This window comes from Lutzomyia longipalpis, chromosome 1, assembly GCF_024334085.1.
Source record: "Lutzomyia longipalpis isolate SR_M1_2022 chromosome 1, ASM2433408v1".
NCBI lineage: Eukaryota > Metazoa > Arthropoda > Insecta > Diptera > Psychodidae > Lutzomyia > Lutzomyia longipalpis.
In genome coordinates, this window is record NC_074707.1 from 28,121,667 (window position 1) to 28,149,368 (window position 27,702).

Here is a 27,702-nt window from a genome sequence, read left to right on the forward strand (position 1 = left end):
TGTGGCCCCCCGAGCCCTATGTTGGTCGAGTGGCCGGGGGAGCATGCGAGGAGGTGGAGTTAAGGATGGGGCAGAAACCAGAGGAAAGCCATTTCTTTCCCTAGGAAAAAGAGCAAGAGCCGAGGAAGAGGAAAGGCGAGAAGAGGACCGGAAGCGCTCTGCTGGAAAGCCTTCTGGGCGGCCTATCAACACGCAGGCACGTCGCGAAAAGAGCCCTCGACGGGCATACGGGAGGAAGAAGGGACCAGGGTGGTCTGGTCAAGCTCCACGTCGCGGGATCGCCACCATGCGCCCTGCCCAGAGAGTTTTTATTTCTTCTCCTCCTCCTCCCTACTTTCTCTCTCTCTTAACTTCTCCTTGCAGAAAATACAGCGCAGAAATTTGAATCCCTTACTCGTATCGTAACACTATAAAAAAAAATAACACTTACCAGTCAGCCGTTGAAGGGGTTAATTAAATCAAAAAAACCACAAATTAAAAAATATATTTTTTATGTTCTGAATACGCATTTTTATTTGATAACATTTACATTTTTCAAGTAAAATAATTCAACAAAACATCCATCCGTCCTTTATAGAGGCTTTTCTAGTTTTGTGTTCCCGAAAAAAATGTGCCGGAAACTCGCCAAAAAATGTTATAATTTTGAATTTTTCTTCCTTTTTTTATTCTTTCGAAAAATATATTGTTATTGATTAACGATATTCTGCATGATCGAGAAGCATTTATGTACACAATATATTGGCAATAGTTTATCACTGACTACATTCAATAATATAATCTTGCTTCATGTTATAGACTCTCTCTTTTCTATATAGTTAAAATATATATTTATTTTTTAATATATTGTTTTATTTTTCTTTTGCGAATAAAATGGCATTATAATGAGAAAGATCTCATGCCAAACGACCAGATTTAATTCTTTTCTCTATGGCAGTGTCTACATTTTACAATTCCTACACAGAATATAAGTTTTTTTTCCTTTTCCTTCTAATATTTTTTTTTCAATCAACTTGACAACATATTTTTTTCTTTCAATCTGAAGCATTTTGAACCACATTTATCATTGCTGAGAAGGAGGGTGTGTGGAGAAGAAGCAGGTAGAATAAATATATTAAGTTTCTTTTTCTTAAAAGGTGATCTCTCTACGAAATTTGCTGAACTCTTTGTTATCTACGACCAACATTGCAAACATCGACAAATTGTGACCAACTCCACTAAAATTTCTCCATTTAATTCTCTTCCATTTAAAACTTCTTTTCTACATACTTCAAGAAATGACTATGTTTTTGTTTTTCCTTAAATACTCCCCCTCTTCTCAATCCAACCCAAATTGCATAAAATTCCGCCAAGAATAAAAAATTATAGAATTGTTTCCATTTTTTTGTAAAACAAAATATTGCAAAATGAATGCTTATTCATTTTCATCGGTTTTTTCTTTAAATCCATGCTAAAATTTCGTTTGGCATAAATTTAAGAATAAAAATAAATAAGGAAAAAATATTTTCATGACGATAATAGAAGAAAAATTCACATTTTTTATATAATTCTAAAAAATTATTTTTAAGAAAAAAATCACAAAACGCTAAAAAGATGAGACATCGACAAATTAAAATTCTACGCTCAATAAAAAAAAGAAAAATTTTCGCGCTGCCTAATCGTTAAAACTTAAAATTATTTCGATAAAATATTGTTTCTTTTTTATCATTAAAAATTTCTGTGATTTTTTTTTCGAGTAATTAGATGAAAGAAAAAATTTTAAAATAAAATATTTCACGCATATGAGAATATATAAAAAATAACATATTCTCATATGAGAGCTGCACGCTGCCCACATCAATACTTATCAATCCGGAGACTATAACGTGGATTATCCGGCTGTATCGTGAGTGTTTTGAGCTCATTGGGACTCTCGAGGGCATCTTTGGCGTGAGCAGCTGCAGTATCACAATCCGTTCGTCTCGAAATGAGCATCTTTATGTCCGAATGGAGGGACAATCGACCCGAACGTGATGTTTGAAATCTACAATTAAAAAGAGAAATTGTTTAACCCTTTAACGTCCAACGTGAAACATAAAAACATTGAAACATGCGCTCTTTTATCGCGATTTTTATTCTATGAATTTTTTTAGGGGACTTTTCTCACTCAGAACGTCTTCTTTGACCCCTTATGCGTGAATTTGATGCATTTGTAACATGGAAAAACAATTACATTCTTAAATAATTGAAAAAATAAAATGTTTCACGTTTGGGTCAGCGTATGACCCAAAAAACCTTAAAGGGTTAATTTTCATTGATTTTTTTGGGAAGTGTTGGCAAATCTTTCAAATTCAAAGAGGCAATTTTGCAATTTTGACGCTTTTCAAACTTTTTATGTACAACTTTGTGCGATTTTTGTATCTCTTTATCGTATTTGTCGTGTATCTGTGCACTTTTTCACAATTCTGAGCGATTTTACACAATTTTTACATTTTTCTGTGAATTTATTGTTTGTAAAATTTAATATTTGCGTTTTAATTTAAAATCCCAATTTCACAACAGAGGCCGCTTCGACTCTCTCTTTCATCGAAAAACGAACGTATTAAGGGGAAAAATGTCAAAAAACAATAAATGTGAGGTTATGTTTTATATTCGATTGAGGGAGATGTCGCGAATTTCAAGTGTTGAACACAGAAGCGTGAGTCGCTAACAAAAAAGGATAAAATAGTTATTTACAAAGCCTTTTGGATCAAAATCTTTTTCAAAAAGTGAAATTTAAGACTAAAGCTAGTCATTTGGCTATAAATTATAACTAAATTGCAGTTAATTTTGTGAAATTATTCAATTAAAAAAAGTGACTTGAAAGTGAGGTTAAGTGAGTCGGAAAAAGTGAGGTTAAGTGAGTCGGGAAAAGTGAAGAAGATGGGCAAAACGGCCCTATGGACATGAGATTCGCGGCCGTAAAATACTAAAATAAAAAAAAAAGATTTTTATTAAATAATTGGGCTTTATTCAGCGACCAAGAAACCCTTGAAATCTTTAAATTTTGTACTGAAATTTCAAGATTTCAAGCGGATTTCAAGGGTTTCTTGGTCGCTGAATAAGGGTTAATTTTATTATTTGTGGTGAATCAAACAACTAAATTCTTGGAAGAGATCACGGTGTTTACAAAATTCACCAAGAAGGACGAAAAATTTGTTCCTTTGAGCCAGAAAAACAGGATGCGAATTTGAAGTATTGGAAACCGGTTTTTAAGAGCACTATATAACACCACGCGTTTCTTCCCGGACGTGAAGAATTAGGGAAAATAAATTCTATCCGTGTCATTGATATATCGCAAATTCGGTGTCTTTGAGTACAATTGGAAGCATTCATTGGAAGTTCTTACATCTTTGGACATTTCTCTGCCCTTCAACTTAATTTTAAAACTAATTAAGTAAAAATTCAAACTTACTTGAGATGAATGACATAACGGAGGAGCTTCATTTGCTCCAATGTCGTCAAATTAGCCACCTCCCGGCCTGGATTGAGGTCCTCATCGAAAGCCAATACACGCTGTCGGATGAACGTTGTGGCCATATTGGGCATCTCCCGGAAATCATACGACACCACAAACATGCGCACCACTGTCCCCAATGGATTCAGCAGTGTCACCTGAATTGTTCCCGAACGTGGAATGGAATATCCCTTTCGTGAAAGACGTACCTCACACTGTGGAAACAAAAAGAGATATTTTTGTTTTCATTTCAACATTAAATCATCCATTTTGGATTTTTGTTCGATATTTAAACCATTTAACAACAAATTGAACACCATAAATAAACCTTTTGGCCGTACTTTCTCTCGCACGATCATCTTCATTATTGATTAGGTAACGCATATCATTCCAAGATTGTCGTATTTACGATTTCTTTATGAATACACCAAACAGTAGTAAAGTAAGAGCTTTATTTGGAAAATGTTAATTAATTTAGTTTGAAAAAAATAAGAGTTAATTTACTTCGCAAATCAGTCATGTTAGTTCCACCAAATATGGCCTAATGAAGGTTTTTTACACGCGCAATCACTCTCAGATTCTCCTATAGATCACATTGCAAAAGCTCTCACATATAGGAAAATGTCTCGATATTCGAATAATTGAATTGAGGAACAATTAATACTACATGAGCAATGTTCAGAATGATCTTGGAGGTGTTCACAAAAAGCACAATTACGGAAAAGAAAGAACAAAAAACTCACCACATATGGCGTACTGATTGTCTCGCCGGAGATTTCGTAGAAGAAAGTTTTAGCGGGGATCGTGAGTTGTGTTGGACAGAAACTTCCGGATGCTCCCAGTAAGATTCGAAAGCCAGGAACTTGAAATTTTGGAACAATGCGCCTCTGTAGAAGAGATTCCTCCAGAGATCCTACAGAAGAATCATTTGTAAAAATTAGTTTAACGCTTTAGAATTACCCTGAGCGGGTTTGGAACCTACCTAAAAGCCCTCTACGGCCGAATGGTAATTTCCACGTGGAACTCGATGAGAGCTTAATTGGTGATGTCATTGGGCTATCAATTGTGAGATCATCATCTGAAATCTGTTCGTCTGATCCGATGGATGATCTCTCGGACGATCGATCGGAGAGATGTCGTGATCTCCTCTTGTAAATTGCGGCGGATTTAATAAAGCGCGGCGAAAGGGTTTGTGAGTTGCCATTGAAAGTTGGGGCTGAATTGGATTTTTGCACAGGAACCACCGAATCATCACGTTCGGGTGCTACAACGTCAAAATTGAAAATATTTCTTATGGGAATTGGGGAGGATTTATGCTCATGCCCACGCCGTTCATCGCTGAAGACACTCGAAAGATTGATCTTTGGTAGATTACGCACACGACTCAGGGAAGATCTTACGGTATTCATGACACCATTTGTTGCCATAAACCCATCGGATGTTGGAGCACCCCTCTGTGGTGTTTGGGCAGTTGCTATTGTGGCAGTTGTACCACTTGGTTGAGGGGGTGGAGTCCTATATTGATCTTCCACGGAAAATTCTTTTACTGACTTGGCCACCACATCGAGACTCATCTCATCAAACTGACTCAACTCACGACGCACATCAGTTGCTTCGGTTGCATAGCTGTGCTTTATCTTCTGCCTCTTGCACAGGCGACAATCCAAATCCCCATTGGCGCTATCACATGATCCTCTGTCGCACGTGTGATCGTGGGATCGACTCTTGGCCAATGCTGTACGTTGCATCGCCTGTAGCAGCATATCCGCTTTATTGAGCGGTGCTACCTTCTTGCACGGAGTCTCATCCTTGGCCAGATTCACAATAATATTATTATCACAGTTCCAGCATATGTATTGCATTTCATTGTTGCAAAAATCACATTGTGGAAAGCAGTCCATGAGATCGGTCTGGGTGGACACAGTGATCGAATCATGGACCATTGTGGCCGTTTGGGTCCCCTGTGTCATTTGATTGGCACTCCGTGCCTGTGGTGGGATACTGGATCGACTATCCAGGCACGACCCAATACCCTGGGACGCGAAATAGAGTGGTGGTCTGAGATCATTTATCGGTGGCTTGGGCACCATCTTATCCCCCGGTCCATTGTGTGCATTGCACGTATCCCCCGCACAATTCCTCCGTGCCTCCATCTCCTTCGGCATACACGGTGCTGCCACCACTGCAGCAACTTCCTCGTCTTCCTGCCCACTAAAACCCCCCGCAGCATTCATCCACTTCCCAAACATCTCCTCATCAGCTCCATGCTTCATCTTCTTCTTATCGCGCCGCATTAGTCTCTTCTTGTACTTCTGCAGCTGCTTCTCCCGATGCAACACCGATGGCAGGATATCCATACTACTCATAATCTCCGTGGGGGACTCCTCATCAAATGTACACCGATGCTTCCCCTTCTCCATGCAACATGGCACCGAAATCATCTCCCTCTCCTCACTCACCGCACCCGCTTGCTCCTCATTGAGCTTCGGGATGCCATCCATGCGCGGCAAACTCTTCAGGCACACCTGAACCGCCACACCATCATCCAGACGCACATTCGGGAAATTGTGCACAAGGGGTGGATTGTCAAAGTGCGACACCGCATCGTACGACTTAACGCGATAGAAGATATCGAGACGCGGTGCAAGGGATTGTCCAAAGGAAATTCGAGGATTGTCGCGCATCTCCTCGCCGCTGGACAGCAAATCCGTCCATGCGGTGATCTGGGAAAAATGCAACTGACTACGTATTGCCGTGCACAGTGATGGGAGTGTCATAGCGGGCTCAACGGGTCTGCAAGGTAAACAATAGGTGAATTAAGTACAAATTATATCTTCACGCGCCGGAAAGATTGCAATCACATGACCTCACATGGCAATGGAATTCATAATAATTATAAAAAAACTACTTAATTAGAAAAAAAGAATTATATATAATTTAGTTGAGGATCACAAAGCTTGAATATCAAGGTTTATGCGGTTTATAATGCTTTGAAAAAAAAATAACATTATGAGAAAAAGACGAAAATCGGTTATCTATAAAACTTCCTGAATCAGAGTTGAAAAGTTAACCTGGAACTTTATTACAGATTTGAGATTAAAGATTTTATATAAGAAGTTTAATATTTTTTTCTTTGAGCAAAAGGAAGAATATTGGGATATTAATAAGAGAAAAATAAAGAGAGAAATAAATCAACTCTAAATACCGACTAAAAAGTCAATATGGCGGCCATTTTTTTTAGTTAAATCGAACGATTTTTCGTAGATTTATCTCTTTTTATCATAAAAAACCAAGTGGTGTTTATCTAACTGAAAATATTCGGATGATTCGCCAAAGAAAGCAAAATATTCAGAGACGAACTAAATTCTAATCGAAAACATACTGAATTCCAACCAGAAATATAGTAAAAACTGAAATAGCTCTGAATTCAATATGAAAAAGTACTAATTTAAAGCCGAAAAAGTACTAAATTTAATCCTAAAATGTATTAAAAAAGTAAGTTCTGACCGAGAAAGTAGTAAATTCAAGCTGAAGAAAGTACTAAATTCACTAAATTCTAGCTGAAAATGAGAATATTCAAATCTTCGGAAATATCTTCGAATTATTCGTCAAAACATTCAAAATATTCGGCAGATAAACACCCCTTGTAAGAAATATGAAGAAAAACTAATTTTATATGCAAAAAATGATGTCGTAGCTTAAAGAAAAAAATAAAGATTCGATAAATACTCAAAGTTAAAAGGAATTCTTTCCAGAGATAAATCAAGATTTTCCGGAAACTCAATATATCGAAGAAAACTTGTTTAAAAATTATTTTTAAGTAATTTTGTAAATATTTAAATAAAACAGACACTTCTTAACCCCATTAAAATTAATGAATAATAAATTTTCATTTAACTCAGATTGGTTTAGGTAATACATCCTTTTCTTTTTCTTAAGAATAAATAGTAGGGGGCTCTCAGGAGAAGAGAACACTGAGGCCATTTTTTTTTTAATTCTAAGTATAAGACTCTGAATTAAAACAGAAAAATGCGCTTCAATTGCACTTTGTTGGAGGAAAGGGACGATTTTTTCATGCTAATTGAAAATAAAAATTCAATTCTATTACAAAAATACTTCGAAAGAGACAACTTCCATTTAAATTTTCTTTGAAGTGTTAAAAATGGCATAAAAAGTGAATATAAATCACGCAATGAATTCCCATGAGACTTCAAATAAATAAATTAAATTCGGTCACTGCGGAAGCTTATCTGATTCACTACAGGAGCTAATAAAAACATACATTTATGTACATTTTAATCACATTAATAAATATTTACGATTCAGAGTGTTGAATTTCAGAATGGAGGGAATATTTCAAGGAAGTTCATCACACAAAAATCTCATTAAAATCTCAAATAAATTCCATCTCCTGTGGAATTTCCCTCATGGAGTTTTTTCAACTCAATCCTTATCTATACAAAGGAGTTTATTCAGGCCAGTATGAAAGATGATCCTCTATCGCAGAACAATTTTAACCCATTCCATCTTGTAGAGGATCAAAAAACATTGAAGAATCGCGAGAGAAACTCCCCAAAATCCACTGGGATCACATCGAAAAGTGCAAATAAAAATTGCCAAAAAATTCAAATATTGCGACGCCATTTGACATTTTTATCCCTATAAAAAATGTTTGAAAACTTTTTTGTAGACTTGTCGCTCATTTTCCGTGGAGTTTTTTTCTAGTCAAAATAAATGTTTATTATTTCGTTTCTGGAGTGATTTCTACATCTGAATCTGTGAAATCTTCTGCTCCTTGGAAGTCTGTGCATCTAATGATACTCTCAAAGCACTGAGAAAACAAACTCATTGGGAGTTTATTGCTTTGAATAATTTCATGAGACTTCCGGATGTCTTTCTTGACATTGCAGCCTTCTCGAGAGCGGATGCAACAAGGAGGAGGGCATAGAATTTCTGTTCACTGCCCATTGATTCAATTTCAATGTGCCGGAGCAAATCTTTCGCTTCCGGAAGTCCCAATTTCTACAGCAAAATCTCATGGGAATTCTGCAGAAAAGATCTCTGAGAGGCAAAATGAAAGTTGAGAATCACTTTTGTCTGTTCCAGGGAGTCATTGCTCTTGGGGAGGATGTATGGGAAGTTTACAGCCTCCACGCGGAATTTTGCATTATAGTGGTAGAGGTTCTCGAAGACACTATCCTCCCCATCGCGGAAGGAGACTTTCCGGAGGAATCCCAGAATAGCTTTGAGGGCAGTTAGTTCTGCGACTCTCAGAAATGTCTTCCGTGGTTGGTCATGATTTGCTTGATGACTCCGTCGAATGTTTCCGGATACTGACTACTATATTGATTTCTGCATCTGAATCAGGTATATTGCGCTGGATGGGATTCAACTCGGAAAGATTTGCTTAAATTCTCACTGCCAAAGAGGCCCAAGAAATGTAAAAAGATTTGTTTTGATTTGCAAAGGGCTGGTTCTATTAACCTCCCTCAACTTCATTTCGCTGTGGATCACCTGATTCAGATGTAGAAATCACTCCAGAAACGAAATAATAAACATTTATTTTGACTAGAAAAAAACTCCACGGAAAATGAGCGACAAGTCTACAAAAAAGTTTTCAAACATTTTTTATAGGAAAAAAAACGTCGAATGGCTTCGCAATATTTGAATTTTTTGGCAATTTTTATTTGCACTTTTCGATGTGATCCCAGTGGATTTTGGGGAGTTTCTCTCGCGATTCTTCAATGTTTTTTGATCCTCTACAAGATGGAATGGGTTAAAATTGTTCTGCGATAGAGGATCATCTTTCATACTGGCCTGAATAAACTCCTTTACAACTCTGATTTTTTTTTAGAGGAATGATCGCGCGAAATTCAAATACCAAAGTGTTTTTGTAAATATAAAATATTCTTACTTGTCAATCTTCTGTATGATCCACTGTTCAAGGAGTAGGGGTTGCATTTCTGGCCCAAGATACACCTCAATACAAATTCCATTGCCTCGACTGAGAATAGCTGCCATTTGTTTATATTGCATTTGCCAACGACAACACTACACCACAGAATGTCGAGATGTGGGAGAGAGAAGGAAAATTGTTATGTTTACACGGTCTCATACTTGCATGTCCCTGGATGAGGTACTTACACTTTCTGCCAAATCACTGCAGTAGTGCTCCGTATCATTGTCCTGCGATTGCTTGATGACACCAATCTTCTTGAGGAATTGCTCACAGTGAAAGCCACATGAGGTGCTGGATTTCTTCACAATGGTACTACTGCTGCATTTCTTTGTCATCATCTCCTTGGACATCACCGACGACGTGGACGACGATCTGGCACGCAGACTGGAGAAGCTCGTATCCAAATCACTCTTGAACAAACCAATTGCCTTTAGGGATCTCGGTTTGGTGGATTTGAGGCACGTCGATGCGAGATTCTGCAGTGAATCGAGAAGACTCGCTGTGTCACCGGAGCTGGCAGAACTGCTGGCACTAGATGATGTTGCTGTTGCCTTCACAATGGGTTCGAGATCATTGTCCGAGTCAAAATCCTCAGTGGCTGATGTCAGCATTGTGCCCGTGGCTTGGCTATACTCTGCTGAATCTTTACTCGTACTCGGTGCCGAACGCAATTGGCGCAACTTCTGCTTCAGACGATGGATATTCTGAACGGAATCGGATTTTGCCCACAAGCTCGCCGTGGACGTCGATGACAATTGCTGCTGACTCCCGGAGGCATCGCGTGGCTCCTCGTCATTCGTCCCTGAGCGCCCCTCCAGCACCAACGCGGCAATCCCAATGGACACGGAGAAGGCCGGGGTTGATGGTGCTATACAGCTACCACTGTGCATCTAAAAATTCAGGAAAACATAACAATCAATCACTTTTTTTTTATTATTATTTATTTCCATCTTCAATAAACAAATTTTAAATGTCTTTTCGTTCCATAAACAAAAATTTCATTGAGATAGCCTATCATTTTGGCACAGAAATAAAGGAATAAAAATTTACGGCAATTCATCGTATCGTCTTGATGTTTTTTAAAAGAAAAAGAAGTAAAAAGTGGAATAAAAATCACTTCCCTCTTTAGATTAGCAAAATTATTACATCAGAATTATTTCATTTAAAAATCATGGAATATTCCCATCTATCTAATACTTACAATCAAGACCGAGTGAGAAGAAATTGGATTTTTTTTTTAGCTAACCCCTCGTCAATTTAACTTGAAACTCCCATAAATTCCCATTGAATGATTTTCTACGTCTAACAGAGAAAATAACCTTCCATGGAAAATACGATGACAGTATGAATCTTTTCGATTAATCGACTTTTCTGAATAACTTAAATTTTTCATGGCATCATCATACAAGAAATTTTCAAATTAAATCATTTTCTATTCGTCATTTCCATTTAGTTCGTTTTGTCAAGAATTTTCACATTTTATATTATGCAGAATACAAAGTCTACACAAAGGGGTATGTCATTATAAAATTTGATGTACATATTTCACAGAAAGAATAACAAATTGAAAAACTTTACAGACGAGAAGAATTTCTGGAAAAACTAATTGGTAAAATTGATGATTCGTATTGTAGTGTACACATCTTAATTTCTTATTAATGCGCGAAATTCACTACTAAAGTCAGTTAAGTTACTAAATTAAGTTTAAGGTTGTACCTTATTCAGCCAGATTTTAGATTTGTAAGCTAAGCTTTATTTATTTGAGACTGTTTTTTATGAGACAACGTATACAGTGTTTAACACTTGAAGGATTGAAGTTTCTAACCTCAAAAGTTTGACCTTCATTTTCTCTCAAAAGAAAATATTCTTCCGTATTTTCTTTCGACGATATTGAAGTAATGAAACTTCTCTATATGTAGAATTTATCACGAAATGTTAAATAAATTTTAATTCTGTGGCGATTGAAAAAAAATCGAATTGGCCACTTTGGCCAGCAAAATCCGCCAAGTCCAAGGGTTAAACCAAGAGTTTTATAAGGTTAGCATAAATTTTTTTAATTAAGGATTATTTATTTTAGGCCAGATTTATTTTTTTTATGCCAGGAAAATTCTTTAAACTCATTTTTTGCTAAGTAAGCTTTAATATTGTAGTCCAATTTAAGATTGGCTACCAAAAATTCGTACGAGCAGCGGAACACGGCCAACTAAGTGTCCCACATGCGCCCCTGACGAAACTCAGAAAGAGACTGACCCATACCGGAGCGTGCTAATGGACGACGCTCACACGTACATCCACCGCCTAGGACACTTAGCTCGCACCTTTCCCCCACCCGTTAGCCATGAGACTAGGGTCTGGAAAAAATTAGGACTGCAATATGTAATTCTAGCTTAACTTATTTACGCCATATTTGAGTTTTTTTTTAGCTAGGCTTAAGTTCTTAACACTACATTTAAGTTTTTTTTAAGTCAGGTTTAAGAATACTTAACCCTGACTTACTTCTAAATTTCACTCCATGTTAAATTAAGATTTAAGATTACTTTAGAATCAGGACCATTAATCTTGAAACGTCGAAGAATCTTTTAAAACTGTTTCGTGTGTCTCTCAAGGTGAAACGAAGTGACTCGTACCGCAATAAAATCTTCAAGTTTTTGGAGAAAATAGGCTATAACAGAGTAAACTTTAATAGGGGAGAGCGGGGTTAAAAAAGTCACTTAAGGGTTTAGAAAAAGCTCAAAATATCATATTTCCCAAATGGATAAAGCGAAATGTATAGCTCATTTCTATAGGTAATTTACTGCCCTATAACTCTTTCTCAGATCATTTTGTTCTATCTAACTAGGAAATATGATATTTTAGGCTTTTTCCAAATCCTTAAGTGACTTTATTAGCCCCGCCCTCCCCTATAATAATTTTAAAATCTTCCCTAGGATTTTTTTTTGATAAAAATCAACAGAAATTTTATTTTAATCGATTGAGCTAAAAATCGGAAAGATTTGAACAATAATCTTGTAAATCTTAATGATTTTGTAGCTTTAAAAAAAAACTTTCAATAATGTCCCTCGCATTCTCAATGAGTACCCCCCATTTGGACTTTTTCAATTTCCTTCCATGGAAAATATGTTGTTGAATGTATATTAATTTCCATTGTGAACGTGTGGAATTTTTTTGCATGAAAATATCTCATGCAATTTCCACGAGCTCACAATATATTATATATGAATTTCCAGCTGTGCAGTTTTTTGCAAAATTCTTTTTTTTTTCTGAATAAAAAAGAATGGTCTCTTTTCTTAAAAATTTTCACTCACAAAATATGTTAAAATTTTTAATTTTTTTTCTGTCTGGGATCCCATGCTTGAGATGAAAAAAAAATTATATCACCCAGAGTCTCAACTACAGGGAAAAAAAAAGAATTAACATTATCTCAATGTGAGAGAAAGCCACGAGAAAAAGTAGAAAATGTTGTGAACTCTGAATTTTTTATTTCAACTCCTCTCCATGAGTATTCACTTTTTTTTAGTCATTCGAAAGTGATAAATATATGCACATTGGAATATAACGTGACAATTCCCTTATCAACATATTCTACCATATCGCGCTTAAGCACATTTTAATAAATGCTTGTCTACATTTATTCTTTCCGTAGTTTCTTCCCAGCAACATTGACCGCAATGATTTTTTTTCTGTTGAATATTCCACGCCATTAACTACAAAATGTCGTAACCAAAATTAGGAACAAAGCCACATTTTTTATAACATACTTTGAGGTCAGTAAAAGGAAAACCAACTTAATTGTTGAACTTAAAAGTTTTGCACGACAGCTGATTTTCTCAATTGAATTCTTATCACATAAGGGTGGGTAAGAAAAAAGTCTGTAAACATTTTTTTTTAATTTTTCAGATAAATCGCAAAGAGCAAAGAAATGTCACAGCCTGATAATAAAGTTAAATCTTGAAGTTGATTTTGGAATTTTTTTTTGTAACAAAACTCGTTGTATTTTTTTTTATCTTTCATTTTAATCGCTTAAAAAGTACTTTTATATCTGCATCCATGTTGTTGGTTGCTCCACTTTCAACGCTGAGAAAATATCATACTAACCGACTTAAAAATTTAATCCGCAACACAGGTAAGACAAGAAGACCGCGATAAAACGCACAACAGAATGCAGTGTTTATGCAAAAATCACGCACCTCTTTTCGCGTAAAAGCATTTTATTGAAAGTTTCAGCAACACCCTCTTTCACTCAATTATGTGCATGTGAAAATATTTCATAATCCACCTGAGAGAAATAAAATTTAATAAAGAAAAAAAGTACAAATAGATTTTGTAATCCAATTTGACTTTCGTCAGCGAAACTTTGATGCGAAGCACTTTTACTTCCACATAATAATGCCATTTTATCAACGCGCACACCTATATATGGATGGAGCTTTCGCATTGCGAATATTGCCAGAAGCGAGAAAAAAGAAGAGCAACGAGTCATTAAAGAGAGAGGGAGAGGATTGAGTAATCTTCAATCAATCACAACATCATCAATTAGTTGGTATTTTTACCTTTCAAACTGTCATCTCCTGCGATTTTGCCAATTTTTTACCTGAATCAATTAATTTTTTTATTAATTCCCATTGAAAGTAAATTATACTTTATTAATCTTTTAATCCTGCCGAGTGCTAAAAAAAAGTTTTTTATGTTTTGGAAAATTATAGCTTTTATAGTCTTTGAAGTTTAAATTTTGGTGAAATTTAATAAAATAATGGAAGAAATTGAAGGTAAGTTATTCTAGAAGCCTTAAAAAGCTCATGAAAGTTAATTTTTTGATACAGATTTTGATAGAAAGGAAAAATCTTTTCCTTTGTTAAAATTTTCTTTCATTATATAGTAAAAACATTTCAGAATTTTAATTAAAATAATAAGAATATTTCATTATATCTTCTGGTTTTTATCATGTTACATTGTATGCTTCTATAAGATTTAGGATTATGTTGCAAAAGTCAAACCATTGTCTACTGAATTCCTAATCTTAAACCCCGATCTGTGAGAAGGTTAAAACACTATATACATACATATCTTTCTTACAATTCACAATGCTAAAGCACAAAAAGCTCCCAAAATTGCCCCCATGGATGGTCAAATCCACAAAACTTCACCTTGAAAAAACCAAACGAGAAAAACTCACACTCGTAGCACTTTTTAATGGTCCAACCAAGAAAAATCATCAGACGGTTTGTTTTATTTGGAAAATTAATCCTCAACTCCATATTCATCAAGTTCAAGAGACAATTAAACTGCCACTTTATACCCGATCGCGATGTGTGGCTGTTTTTGTATGTCAATCTATCAACAAAAATTTATGCCATTTGCTTGTGAATTTTAAAGGCAAAAGAAACGTAAACTTTAAAGAATTCCTGCCATTGTGACTTTTATGTATTTTCCCCCCAATGAAATGCATTTTAATTGTGACGAGAAATATTTCGTGAATTTTTATTCATACACATTGTCTCCTTTCATTGAACACACAGATGAATTTACTTATTAAACAGACACACTTCACACCTCTTTTACGTAATGCAAAATTATTCATTCTATGTGCAATAAATGTGTCCCAAAAAAGACCACACGTGGTAATTTTTTCCTTAAATATTATTGGGACTTAAATTGCAAAGTTTAGCGAAGATTGGGCCAGAATTGATCAAGATTCTTTTCAAAATTAATTTTATGCCTGATATTAGTTCTAAAAGTAAAGGAGGCAATTTTTGATTGTTCAAATCGTTATGCCTGAAACATTCACGCTGATGTTTCATCGCTGAAGTTTTGACAAGATATCGATGAAACATGTTTTATTAAAAAAAATCGTAAACTCTATGCCTATTTTAAATACAACCTACCTATGTTTTAAAAATCAACCGCAAGGGTTTTCATTTTCCTAAATTTATCGTATCTACTTAATTCAGTGACCTTTAACACATTCATCTTCAGACCATCTGCAGGAGGAAATGTAAATGTGAATGCCAAAATGTCATGATGGATTTAATCATTTAAAAAAAAGTATATAATCACAGATGAAAGAGATTTTTATAATTCCCAAGATGAGTATCGTGCCAAGTTAAAATCATGATGTGAATTTTTATGCGAAAATTTCATAAGATAACTTCATGGTAGATGATTAACTTTTATTGCATGGCCAAAAAGTTCCAAGTTCGAGAAGGTTTTTTTGGGGGTTTTTCACTACAACACTGCATTTTATTTTATATATAGTTAGCTATGTATATAAAATGTGAGGCAAAAGCAGCATGAATTGATCAATTTTAGTCGACCGTGTGCTACTTTCAAATGAAACTTGGTGCTCACAGCATAATCTGCAATATATTGAGTGACTTGGTGGAGTTTTTTCTTTCATTTTTCATTTCAACTTTTTCGGTGATTATGTCGCTCCCTTTCAAATTTTCACGAAAACCTTGAGCTTAACTATAAGTGGTTACACAAATCTATATAGCGACATTTTAACGATTCAAGAATATGGATCACATTCAACATCTTTCTATGCAAATTAACACAGTAATCAAGATTGATATCAGGTGCAGAGATTATTAAGGAAAAAAAGTATTTTTTTTTTAGAAAAACTATCAGTTTGATCTTTGAAATATATATAAGAAAAAATTATAGGTATTGCGTGCTGTAAAATGAGGAAATTTTCTTGAATGCTTTATGCACAATTCACTTCATATATGCGTTATGGTGTTTCAATTGCGAATAGGTTTGTATGTTGAGGACACGTGAAAAAGAACTGTTGATGTATTTTCTTTCACATGTTTCAATTCATTGTGACTCAACCTTCGGCGTTGAACAGTTGGGTGTTTTAATATAGAAAGTTGTCATTGAGGAATACTTATCACGTGATGATCATTTTATCGTAAAAGGGTACCTAAAACAATTTCCCTGTCCTTGGCACTTTTGACCTCTAAATATCTGAAACCGTTTAGTTTAAGAATTTTTCCTCATCAGCAAACTTTCATTGATGAAAACTTTAGATGATTAACAACATCGTCTACGCATATACCAATCAATGCAAAAACGCATTTCAATTTCTTTCAAGGGGGCTTCATAAAAGTTTCGAGTTAAGTCATTGTAAAATGTTACAAAGTGTTTGACTTTAAATTGAGCTTTACGCCACGAATCCCATGTAAAAGCATTGCAAAAACAAAGTGAAACTTTGATCACGTGAATTAGTCAATATTTGATAGAAATTCACAAGAACTATGCTGTGAGAGGCTCACTCAATTAACTTTAATTTTCTTTCTGAATTGAAAAGAAAGATGAATCACTTTCAATTTGAGGATTCATTGATGATTTATTTTGGAATTAGTCATTATTTCTTAAAATTTTATAAACTAACGGGGCTATCACACTTAAGCTCCAAGTGCTTGAGCATCATAACCTCTATGTGAGTACGAGAGAGACAACAATGCTGTTTTTTCTCGTTTTGTCAAATGTAAAATCTTAAGCATCAAGCGCTTAGAGCTTAGGTGGGATAACTCCCTAAAAAACTTCTATGTAATTTTCTTTCTATTAAGTAATTAGATTTTGACTAATTTGAATTAAATCTCTGAAACAATGCAAAAACTCTTTTGATTATTTTTTTTTATATCAAAATCGAACTTTTTATCCGATTTAGAGCAAATTATTTCATTAAATTTTGCTGTAAAGCTCAATCATGTTGAAGAGTGGAGTTAACCAATGAACACCCCTGCTCGTAATTTACCAACCAATCAAAGAAAACTTTTAATACTTCTTCTTTTTCAATGAGAGATTTTAACTGCAATTAAATTGAGTGAAATGAACTTTAAGCTCTATGTTGGTTTCTACCCTTTCGGAAGCTCACAATGAAATATTGCTCTGAATGGAATATATGTTATCTACAAGCAGAATCGACAGAATATTCCTTCAAAATATTATTTATAACAGGCATTGATCTGTGAGAAATTCAAATCATCACAAATTCCCTTCACATTCACCTGACTAAGGCAAAATAGATCCCATTGAAAGAACTTCACTCCAATCTAACTAACTGAGAGAAGCAAAGGGGAGAAGTATATGTGTGTACATTGCCAATATGTAGGTACTTATCGCAAATTGAATTTTGAAAGTGCAGAATTGCAATATGAAGTAACATTTTTAGCATGCAACTCTCGTGAACCTGACCGCAATAGCATAATCCTCATTTCTGCTGCGAAATAAGAGAAAATTGAGCGATAAATGCAACATAGTGCGTATTTCAAAATATTAAAGTGGGAAATCACATAAGAATCATGTGCCAAAATGTGAAATAAGTAAATGTCTTAATAAATAATTTTATTCGTGTAATTCGTTTAAAATTCACTCACGAATCTGGCAAATTTATTTTTCAACAAATAAGGACCTTGATTCTCACTTTTTTGTAAAAAAAAAGGGATGTTTGTCCAGTAGATTACAAAATTCTTTTCAAAATTATTTTAATTAATTAATTAATAAAATAATTTTAAAAAAAATCCTAAATTGTTTCGTGAACCGCAAGAAACATCTTCACGAAACACAGCATTTGTGATTTGCTATTACAATACGTCTCATGCTACCTGAATTTTAACCTTTAACTTCCTCAATGGAAAATGCACGACTTTCTTTTTCTCTCTCTCTCTCTTTTAAAACTTTGCATCATTGCTCAGCTCATCCCCCAAATTAGACCATGAGAATGTTGGCGGGAATTTCTCTTCCGCCACTATCCATGGTAATTAATTTAAATCAGTGGGAATTAAATAATAGAGTTTCCTCAGTGATGAAATACGATTACTTAATCTAGACCATTGAGGTAATTAGGTAAAGAAATAAAGCAAACAATATACATCCAATTTACAGTGTTAAAGACATTACTCACATTTCACAGACAAAACTGGCTTTATTTTATAATTTTGCGAAAAATTGTGCCAATAGGTTTGAGTGATTAAAAAGTAATTGCATGAAAGAGTACAAAGAGAAAGGCGCGATAAGAGTTTAGTTAATGTGACAATTTTGAGACAGAAAAAAAGCACTTGTGACGCACAGACAAGGCATTTAGTGACACATCCCAATTATAGCGCACTTCTAATTGAGCACTTTTTATTTAGCTCATCGATTTATAAATCAAATGAGCACATCGCAAATTGCGTCACAACTTTAGCGAAATTTCAGTGCACCATTTACACCACTAAAAGTTTCTTGTTCTATTTTAAAAATAATTTTGCACACAATTAAATCTAATTATTTTTATGGGATTTAATTCTTGTTAAATGACTTTGTTCAATTTCACAGCTAGATTGAATTTTTAAAAGGGAAAAAGATTTTTTACATGGCAGTTTCAAAAAACTTAAAACAAGACAAAAATCAAGAAAAAAAACCTTCCGTTAAAACTTTAAAGTAAGAAAAATTCATGTCCCACAGATAAATTATTTTCTGCGCGTCTCTGTAAATCATAAATGGGTTAAATCGGGATGTCTGCAACCTTTTATATCGAGTTTTTCATTAATATTCAATGTGACATATCAAAACCAACACTTGTAGTGAACACAAAGGCAACACTCGTATAGAAAAATCAATCGATTGGGAAACGATAAAATTCCGCTCAAATTAACGCGATATAATTTATCTTTTTTTTTGCTTCTTCTTCCAAATTATGAGATTAGGCTAAAAATGCTTCCTGATTGCAAACTCGCCATCAGTGTGTTCAAGTTTTCTTGTCTTTTCATTGTTCATTATGACACAATTTTGTACATTTTGAAGGTGTTTTGTAAAAGGGAATTAAAAATTGTGTCAATTATATCATCGCGATGATATCCATTTCAGTCGTCGTGACTGTCCCACATGAAATTCAAACTGCGATCGTTGCTTTGGACAAACTTTATTGTTGAGACACGCGGAAAAAAATGTGTGTTGGGAAAGAATACCTATGTACATGAGAAAAGCATAGGAAGTTTTTCGAGTTGTGAGCACAAAATTCACACTGTGACTCGCTCTCTTACACCATTCGTGGAGTATATTGCTTTTGTTTAATTTGGAAGACAGGAAATTGAATTTTCGCATGTGTGTATAATATGTACAATTTGAGAAGAAAAAGGGTATTATGTATACTATATAGTATCACTCTATATGGTGTGGAATGATGTATAAATCATGGACAATTGAGCTGCATACTAACGCCCAGAGTAGCATTAATTGAAATTATTGAAGCAAATGAAATGTGTGCGCTGTGGAGCTTAATTACATATAAAATATAAAATGTTTCACTATACACACACCATTCATTGTTATGTCAGATTATACCATTAAAATCAATGAAATGTAAAATAGATGGAAGTAGATAAGGAGAAAAAAAATGCAAAAAGCAATTTTCTTCAATTTGCATTTCATATAAAAAAAAAGTAGGTATAGGTTTTAGGTGCCTATTACACACTGATTTCATTTTCAAATAATGCTGTAAGGAAGCGAATAAAGTGCAAAAAAAAACTTGGCAAGTGATAAAAAAATAAAAACACTCAACTGTAAACAAAAAACATATGTTCGGATAAAATGTCAGCATATAAAAGTCTATGAGAGAGAGAATTATATATACCCATCAATTAGTTCCTTTTGCACACTTTTCCACTCTATTTTTATTGCGCACGCCAGTGTGTCTGTGTATGCACGTTTCCCCAACGCGTTTTGTTATGAAATTTTCCTTCCCCCACTCAACCAACCAATCTAATCTGAATCACATTGTATATGTGGGGGGGGGGGAGTGGGGACAGCTATCCACATACTGCGTTGTTTCCAACCTAAACAGCTGATTTGATACATAAAATTCTTGCCATCTCCTTCACACATGTGCAAACTAAACGAAGAGTAATCTCGCAGCATAAATTTGCCATTAAAATCACTAAAGTGGAAGAGAGACACACGAAATGTGTAAAGTATTCGCATCTCTATTCCTCTCCTGCCTTATTTTGTATGCTATCCTTCTCATCACTATATATCTACAATACATAACAAAATTACTTTTGTAAATTGAAATTAATGAAACGTCGTTTTTTTCAACGAAAAAAGGATTAATTTTCGTTAGATTTTCTGTCAAAAAAATTGTCAAATATCCAACAGATTTAAATTTAAATTAAACGTTTAGTTTTTTAGAGAAAAATTATGCCCAAGGCAAAATATAGCAATTTTTCTGCCTTTTCCCAAGTGGTTGGGTATACTCGATAAAATTACCACATAGTAGTCTACATAAAATAGAGATGTGAAAGAGAAAATACAATTTCATAACATACCTCTCCTATTTCCACTCATAACATGCTACAACACTCTTGTACTGCCTCTGACATACTTTTCGAGAGACATTTTAGGAAGCCTAAAATTTATGCAAACACACACATACACGTACAACATTTTATGTAGGTACACGACGAAAGATCTTTTGTGAGAAAAACCACATTGATAAAAATTTTAAATAAAAATGTCAAATTAATTAATTTGTTGAGAGAGATATTTTCTATTTTTCCTCGTTTTATCTCACTCTAGAAAAAAAACACACACAAAAACCACCAAGATTCCCCCTCTTTGCCAATTTTCCACAATATGTGAGATTATTTGAGTCAATACAAGAAAAACAGATGAAGATTTCCATATAGTTGAAGTTTGATGGTATAAATTTTGTCCAGAAAATGAATAAAAATAGCATCACATTTCATCTGGGAGATTTTCAGTGTGTCTGCTGATTTGAAAACATATCGTTTTTCTTGTGTGTTACGCAACAAACTAACAAATTTTCACACCCAACTCATTGAATTTCCGTGAAATAAAACATGGAGGATTCGGATAAAATTAGTGCTAAACAGGCAGTTGGTATAGAAACTTGAAAGCTAAATAGTCTTCCAGTCCAAAAATGGCAATGATATAAGTCGAGCTTACTTTGAGCATAAAATCACAATTAAGTGGGAAAATAATACCTAATATTTGCCTCTGTTGACTAACCAAGGATTTATTTGTTAGAAATCTTCACCAGTTTTTCTTTTTCATCATGATTTCCCTGCTCTGCAGAGAATTAAACGAAAATAATGAAAAAATAAAGTCAAAATCCCCAGTTACAAAAGCTTCGCCATATTGTGATACTTTCGGAGCTTTACAGAAGCTCTATGTACTGTAATACATACATTTGCGAGTCCTTGGAATCCCTGGGGATGGGGGGTGAACTCCCTAGCAGAGAAGAACAAATAGAGGCCAACTGTGACATAAAAGATCAAAATGACAAAAGAGGAAAAATCACGAAAGGATTTTATTTGCCAAAATATTTTTCTGTCTTCGCCAACAATTTTTGCAAAGTACATTTATAGACAGCTTTTTTTTTCTTCTCCTTCCCACCCTCTTGACATTCGACAGACCTTTGTAAAAAAAAAAGAAGAAGAAAAATAAAGGGAAAATGGTAAATGAGAAACTTTACATATGATGACGTCTCAAGTAGCCGTGGTGTAATAAAAAATATATACACCATCTCTATACTAACATCTAATGTTTCAAGGTCTATATATTACACCTATTTGAAAATCATAATGTATCGCACACCTTCAGCTACTCCTCCCCTCCCAAAGAGACGTTATTTCGCAGTATAGTGAGAGAAAATCCCGCACAGTGTGTCTCAATCGAAGACTTCGTATAGAGAGAATGATTAAAGTTATAAATTTATTATTCCACCTCGTCTTGAAGTACAATACATAAAGGAATAATTAAAATAAGGGGAAGATTAGTTGAGTAAAAAAAAAAAAGAAAAACTACGTGTCATTTCATTGTTTCTCCCATTCATTTTCATTACTTTGTGATTATTATACGTCTTCAATTCGACGAGTTATTAATATACAGAAATATTCAAAAACAACAGTCCCCACGAGCTGACTTGGTGTAAATTTTAACCAAAGTAGATTCTTTGTAAGACGTTGTAAGAGAGAATTACAAAGGTAGTAAGAAATATAAAGAGTTTTCTTAAACGAAAGTCTGAAGGTGATGTTAAATTTACCAAAACGTCGTTGGCAATGAAACAGCTCTGTCTTAAATTGTAATATGTAATTAAAACGATCTTACAGAATTAACTTTGACTGCTAAACCTGTCAAAGATAGAATACAAATACTTGAGCTATTCTATTATTTTTTTTTATATACTTTGTTGCAAAACTAAAAAAGTAAGATCGATTATGTTGATTTTTTTTTCTTACAATTTTTTAGAAATATAAGATTTTCGATATTCTTTGAAGAATATTGCAAGAATTTAACAATTAATTTCTTTAGAAATTTTCTGGACAGATTTAGGTAAAGTAAATCTTTTGTTTTTTTTTCTTCTTTAATAACGCCAGAAAAAGAACGATTAAAAATACGAGCTATCAAAATCTGAGACAATTTTCAAGATTTAAAAAAAGATTGTATTGACGAATCGTTTTCTAAATATTTTTTAGCAGACTTTTCTAAATAGTTTAATATTTAATTTTTCATAAATTAGAATTAAAATATTTAATAATTAAAAACAAAAAACTGATCATTAGAAGGGTTTTCATAGAATTGAGTACTCATTGAATAATCAAAACTATCCTCTCCCAAAATATTGTACAAATTAATTGCCTTATGAAGCATTCATTGTGAAGATCTCTGTGAACTGTGGACGAATAAAAAGACATCTCAAAATGTAAATTAAGCAAGCTTGTCCAAAGTGCGCAATTCATTTAAGTTTGAAAAGTCTTTGTTGTGTGGAAACATGTTGAGAACCATCCATCAGATGATTCTTGTGGTATTGCCAGACTTTACGCGATATTCTGAGCCTGACGTAAGCAATAAAGCACAAAAGTTGAGAAGCGCAAAGATATCTCAACTATTTAACTATTTTTAGGGTTCTCTGGTTGAAATTGGAGAATCTATAAAGTATTGCGATATAGGCGGGTTCATATACCAAATGAAAATAAAATTGGCATGAATTTCCAACACTAAACCATTATGTACTTTGTTCAGAAAATTCAATAAAAATCGTTAAATTTGTTTGCATCTGGGTAGGGTTTCATTGTTGACTAGAAAATATGTATGTATACAACAAAAACTAAAAGCATTCGCGGAAAACCTTGACACAACTAACCACCCTATTATAAAAAATTGGCAAACCAAAGGAGGAGGTAGATTATATAAAATTTTGATAGAATATTATGGAAGATTTTTTAACATTTTCAACTCATCCACCCACATGGCAAACATCGTTATTCATTAATTCTCTCCCCCCTGAATGTCTCTCAAATTCGTCTTGGCAATTGAAGCTCTATGTGAAGAACCATGTGCCTTTTTTACGTCTCTTCTGGACATTGATTTTGATGTACAAAGACCGCGTTCGAGGCCAACGAACCACATCCGAATCGGGTTGCTCCGGGGGTTAAACTCTTGGGCACCCATATTCGCGCGATCGTCGAGCCTATAGGAGTTGTTTCGCATGCCATGACAGAGCTTCCAAATAGGAAGTGCTACATAAAAATTTTCCATACTTTTTTTCCACACGCGTGGCCAACCCACAGAAAGCTCCAACTGGATGGGATTGAAATGAAAATACAACAAAAAAATCCACCGAACTTACAATAAGTAACGGGAATTGCGCACCTTTCGTTTGAAATTGAAGAAGAATAAAAAAATAAAATAAAATGAAGTGAAAATAAAAAGCCAGACTCCGATGTTTCTCTTTCTCTCTCTCCCACCTCCACATGGGTAGGTAGTATACACTACACCACATCCCAAAAGTAGCACAAGAGAGCTCCAACTCTTCAGCTCACAGCAGTGCCTTCCCCCCGTACTCCGTGTGCGCACGAGTATTTATCAGGTTGATAATGATGTTGTTTTATCAACATTTTGGGATCTTGCCACATGTAAACACGTGAAACAATTGGAAAAATTTTCGCAAAACTTTGGCTTTGGCAGAGCGTCCAAAAAAGGCCACACGGCAAGTGTTGGGGAAAACACAGATAAAGTAATTTGATGGAGTTTTTACTTTTTGTTCCCTTTTTCTTCGCATCTCTTTTGCGTCTAGTACATAAAGACTCCCAATCGTTGTAAATTATAACTCACAAACAAGGATTGAAGATTTCGTGAAATTACCATCAACTAATCTTTGAAGAATGTTGTGAGAATATTGCCCCAGACAGGGGTTAAGGTCCTGCTGAGACGTTTCTTCCTGTTTGTGAAGAACAATGAAGCATGGAAAGAGTGATATTTATCAAAAAACTTCGGTTTTTTGTTTATCCAAGAGCTTTGTCCACATAATCCGGAAGTTGTCCATTAAGAAAATCTTATTTTGCATTATGTCAAACTTGGGATTATGCAAAAACTTGGACAGAACTTTTTTTTAGGAGACCTTAGTTAACATAAAATTTCTGTCTAGGAGCTGACTATCTTTAGAAGTTAAATAGTTTTGAGAACTAGCAAGTCTAGACACTTTTTGGCTTTTCAGGTATAATTAGGTATTTTCAGGTATGTAGAACTTAATCAGACGAACAAAAGTGAGTTACTAAATCTTGAATTGCCTGATTACCGACATCAAGTTAATGACTGATCTCACTCTTTTATCCTGAGCAGTCTAGACCTAGAACCTAGGACACCTATTAACACAAATAGAGCAGAAGGGTTTTTCGTAACGCTAATTTTCGTTCTGCACAACAGATTTATATTCTATTCAAATTAACTTTGCACCGAGGATCTACCAGGCGTTGACGTGGAGTTTGTAAGGTAACCAACTTAGAAGATTTGCCTGAATTTATCACCGAATCATAAAACTCTTATTCATCCATTTGCTTACAATTATTTGCAAATACGATTTTGAATAAAGTTCCATCCGAGAATGAAGCTTAAATGCACGGTGGGGCTAAATAAAATATATGAATAATGGGTTAATCGATCGCAATTTCTGCCTCTTTCTTTTCCCTTCTTCCGCCACTTTCTCTCTCTTCAACACATTTTAAAGTAAAGTCTTGCCCTTTCTACCTCCACAGGGCTATTATTGCCACTCACTGCTGGCAGTATGTCCATAAATCATTAACTCCTGCTTTCAATAAATCGTTACACGGAAGAATGTGGGGTCACAAAACTATTTGAAACGTTTTAAAACCAAACTATAGCCAGACGTTAGCCTCAATCACTTTTTGGGACAACGTGTCCAATTATTATGTCTGACTATTTAATTTTTAGAGAGAAAGAGCCAAAGAGGGCACTTGAATGTTATTTCAGAGAAATTGGCAGCGATTGACGTCTTTTGCATGATTCCTGCCATAAGTAGCGATATCGTGAGCTAATTAGAACGCTTCGAGTTTTTAGGGGGGTGCCAAAAGGAACAAAAGAGTAACAAAGACATTACACAACTTGTATCGGAAACTCCGTCATCGCATAAATCTCTCATGGGATTTACAGATCTTTTCAATCAACCATACGGCTAAAATTAGACGCCTTGTTGGACGGAATTTGGATCTCTTGGACAGGAGGTGAACTCACACTTTTCTGGGCTGGCACAACACAAGGCAAATGAACTGCGCTGTGGTTGGCTCTTTGTGTAATTAGCCCTAATTGCTACGTATTCGTTCCGAATTCTAATCTCTTTTATCTATCCAAAGGCCTCAGGAAATATTTCGCAGCAATATTTCTGAAAGTTTCGTCTGTTATGTGTTTGGATGATATTGGAGCTGCTTGGTGGAGAGCTCGAGAAGGGCAGTGGATAGCAGAGAAGAAGGATCTCGTTGGAGTTTTCTCACCTCTTCGTTTGACTTTTCGTGTGGTGGTTGCCTTATGTATTTTGAATCCATTATGTGTTCTTTGTCGTCTGCTGACGCACTTTTGGGATCGAAATGCGCGAAGCGAGTTCGTGGTTAGCAACCCCTCGGAGTCTTTTCAATAATTCCCCTTCTTCCAACTTCCTCTCACATCCACAAAAATCATTTTTCCTTCTTTGCCCAGGACATTCACATCACGAACTCAGTCATATGGACTGGACGGGGGGTTTCTTTCTTTTACCACCAGCCTTGAGACAATGACTATGACGCAGATTTTTTGGCACAAACCACACGAGACAACTCTCTTGAGTTTTCTTGGACTTGTTTTTTGGGGGAATCTCTCTGTGGGTTTATCACGAAAGAAATCAGAGGAAGATTGCGAAGAAAGTTGATTTGAACCCATTGCTGACTTTCGCAATACCCAGGCGAGATTCCGTCAGATTTTCATACTGTTTAGACAGATAAATGAGTAAGAACCCATAGAGGGACTTCTAATTGATATGGAGAGCCCATATTCAACGACCTGGGGGACATTTCCGTGATTCTTTCTCTGTGAAATCAATAGCTATGAAAGAACTTCATTGCAGTACTTTGAGCCCCTTCTCCTCACAGCCCAGATAAAATTTCACCCACTTTTCCTGGAAATCTCGCAAGTTTTCCCAGCAAAACTACCATTAGTCATCAACACAGTTAGCCAGGAAGGTGCCCCAATACCCCACACAGACAAATTCATGGGGTTTTAATGAAAATTTTCACATTTTCAAATGGCAGTCAGCAATGGAGGTTGGTGTGTGATGAAGAACTTACCTTGACGATATTTGTAATCCAAATGACGAATGAACGTGGAAATTGCAACTATTATAGTCCAATAGCTATACTATAATCACTAAAGAACATTTTTTTGCACAATTTAAGCATTTTTCTTGAGTTTTTCAACACTTTTTCCTTGGGAAAAGTTCACCTTTGCTCTCGTAAACTTCGTGTTTCGTTCACTTCAGAGGCACGATTACATCTGTTCGCTAAGAGAAACGATCCAAGAACTCGAAGCAGACAATCCAGACGAATGACTTTTCCCCAGAGCTGCTCAACCTTTTCCCCCCACAAAAGTGAATTTTCCCCAATTTCCCCGAATCTCCTTCACTGTTTCAAGTTAATTTTCCTGCAAAAACAATCTCAGACAGCTAAATAATCTTTCTTACCACCCCGGAGATTCTTTTTATTGAGAATTTGCAGACAAACTCCCTGATTTCACCTCGTCGTCCTACCCAAGAAATGGCACGCAAAATGTTTTCCTCCACTGACACTGGCTGACACAATCAGCTGTTCCCACTAGAGTGAGATGCAAAATCAAGTTTTCACACGTGCAAAAAATAGATAGCGATATGTTTGTTTGTGTGAGATTTTTTTATGGACGTGCACAAAAAGAGAGGTAAAACCAGTCTCACGAGTTACCTCTCACTCTT

General features: G+C 35.1%; 1 protein-coding gene across 2 annotated transcripts; it reads right to left on the minus strand.

Annotated features, from left to right (window-relative positions):
- Window positions 1-1,215: 1,215 nt before the first annotated feature.
- On the minus strand, window positions 1,216-27,325 carry LOC129797442 (protein Atossa). Of its 2 annotated transcripts, none has more exons than XM_055840003.1 (7): window positions 27,047-27,325; window positions 9,617-10,321; window positions 9,387-9,523; window positions 4,455-6,265; window positions 4,216-4,385; window positions 3,431-3,687; window positions 1,216-2,020 (listed from the first exon to the last, which is right to left on the minus strand). In XM_055840003.1, the coding sequence occupies exons 2-7, from the start codon at window positions 10,319-10,321 to the stop codon at window positions 1,834-1,836; spliced, it is 3,267 nt and encodes a 1,088-aa protein (XP_055695978.1). In that variant the 5' UTR covers window positions 27,047-27,325; the 3' UTR covers window positions 1,216-1,833. The 2 variants fall into 2 exon arrangements, with proteins under 2 accessions (XP_055695978.1, XP_055695976.1); XM_055840001.1 differs by lacking the exon at window positions 27,047-27,325 and adding an exon at window positions 25,488-25,603.
- Between the last annotated feature and the right edge of the window lie 377 nt (window positions 27,326-27,702).

Coding starts and splice junctions, on each gene's coding strand:
- LOC129797442 (XM_055840001.1), bottom strand. Junction 9,524..9,616: donor GCAGTGATTTGGCAGAAAGT/GTAAGTACCTCA, acceptor TCTGTGGTGTAG/TGTTGTCGTTGGCAAATGCA. Junction 3,688..4,215: donor CAATCAGTACGCCATATGTG/GTGAGTTTTTTG, acceptor TTGTTTCCACAG/TGTGAGGTACGTCTTTCACG.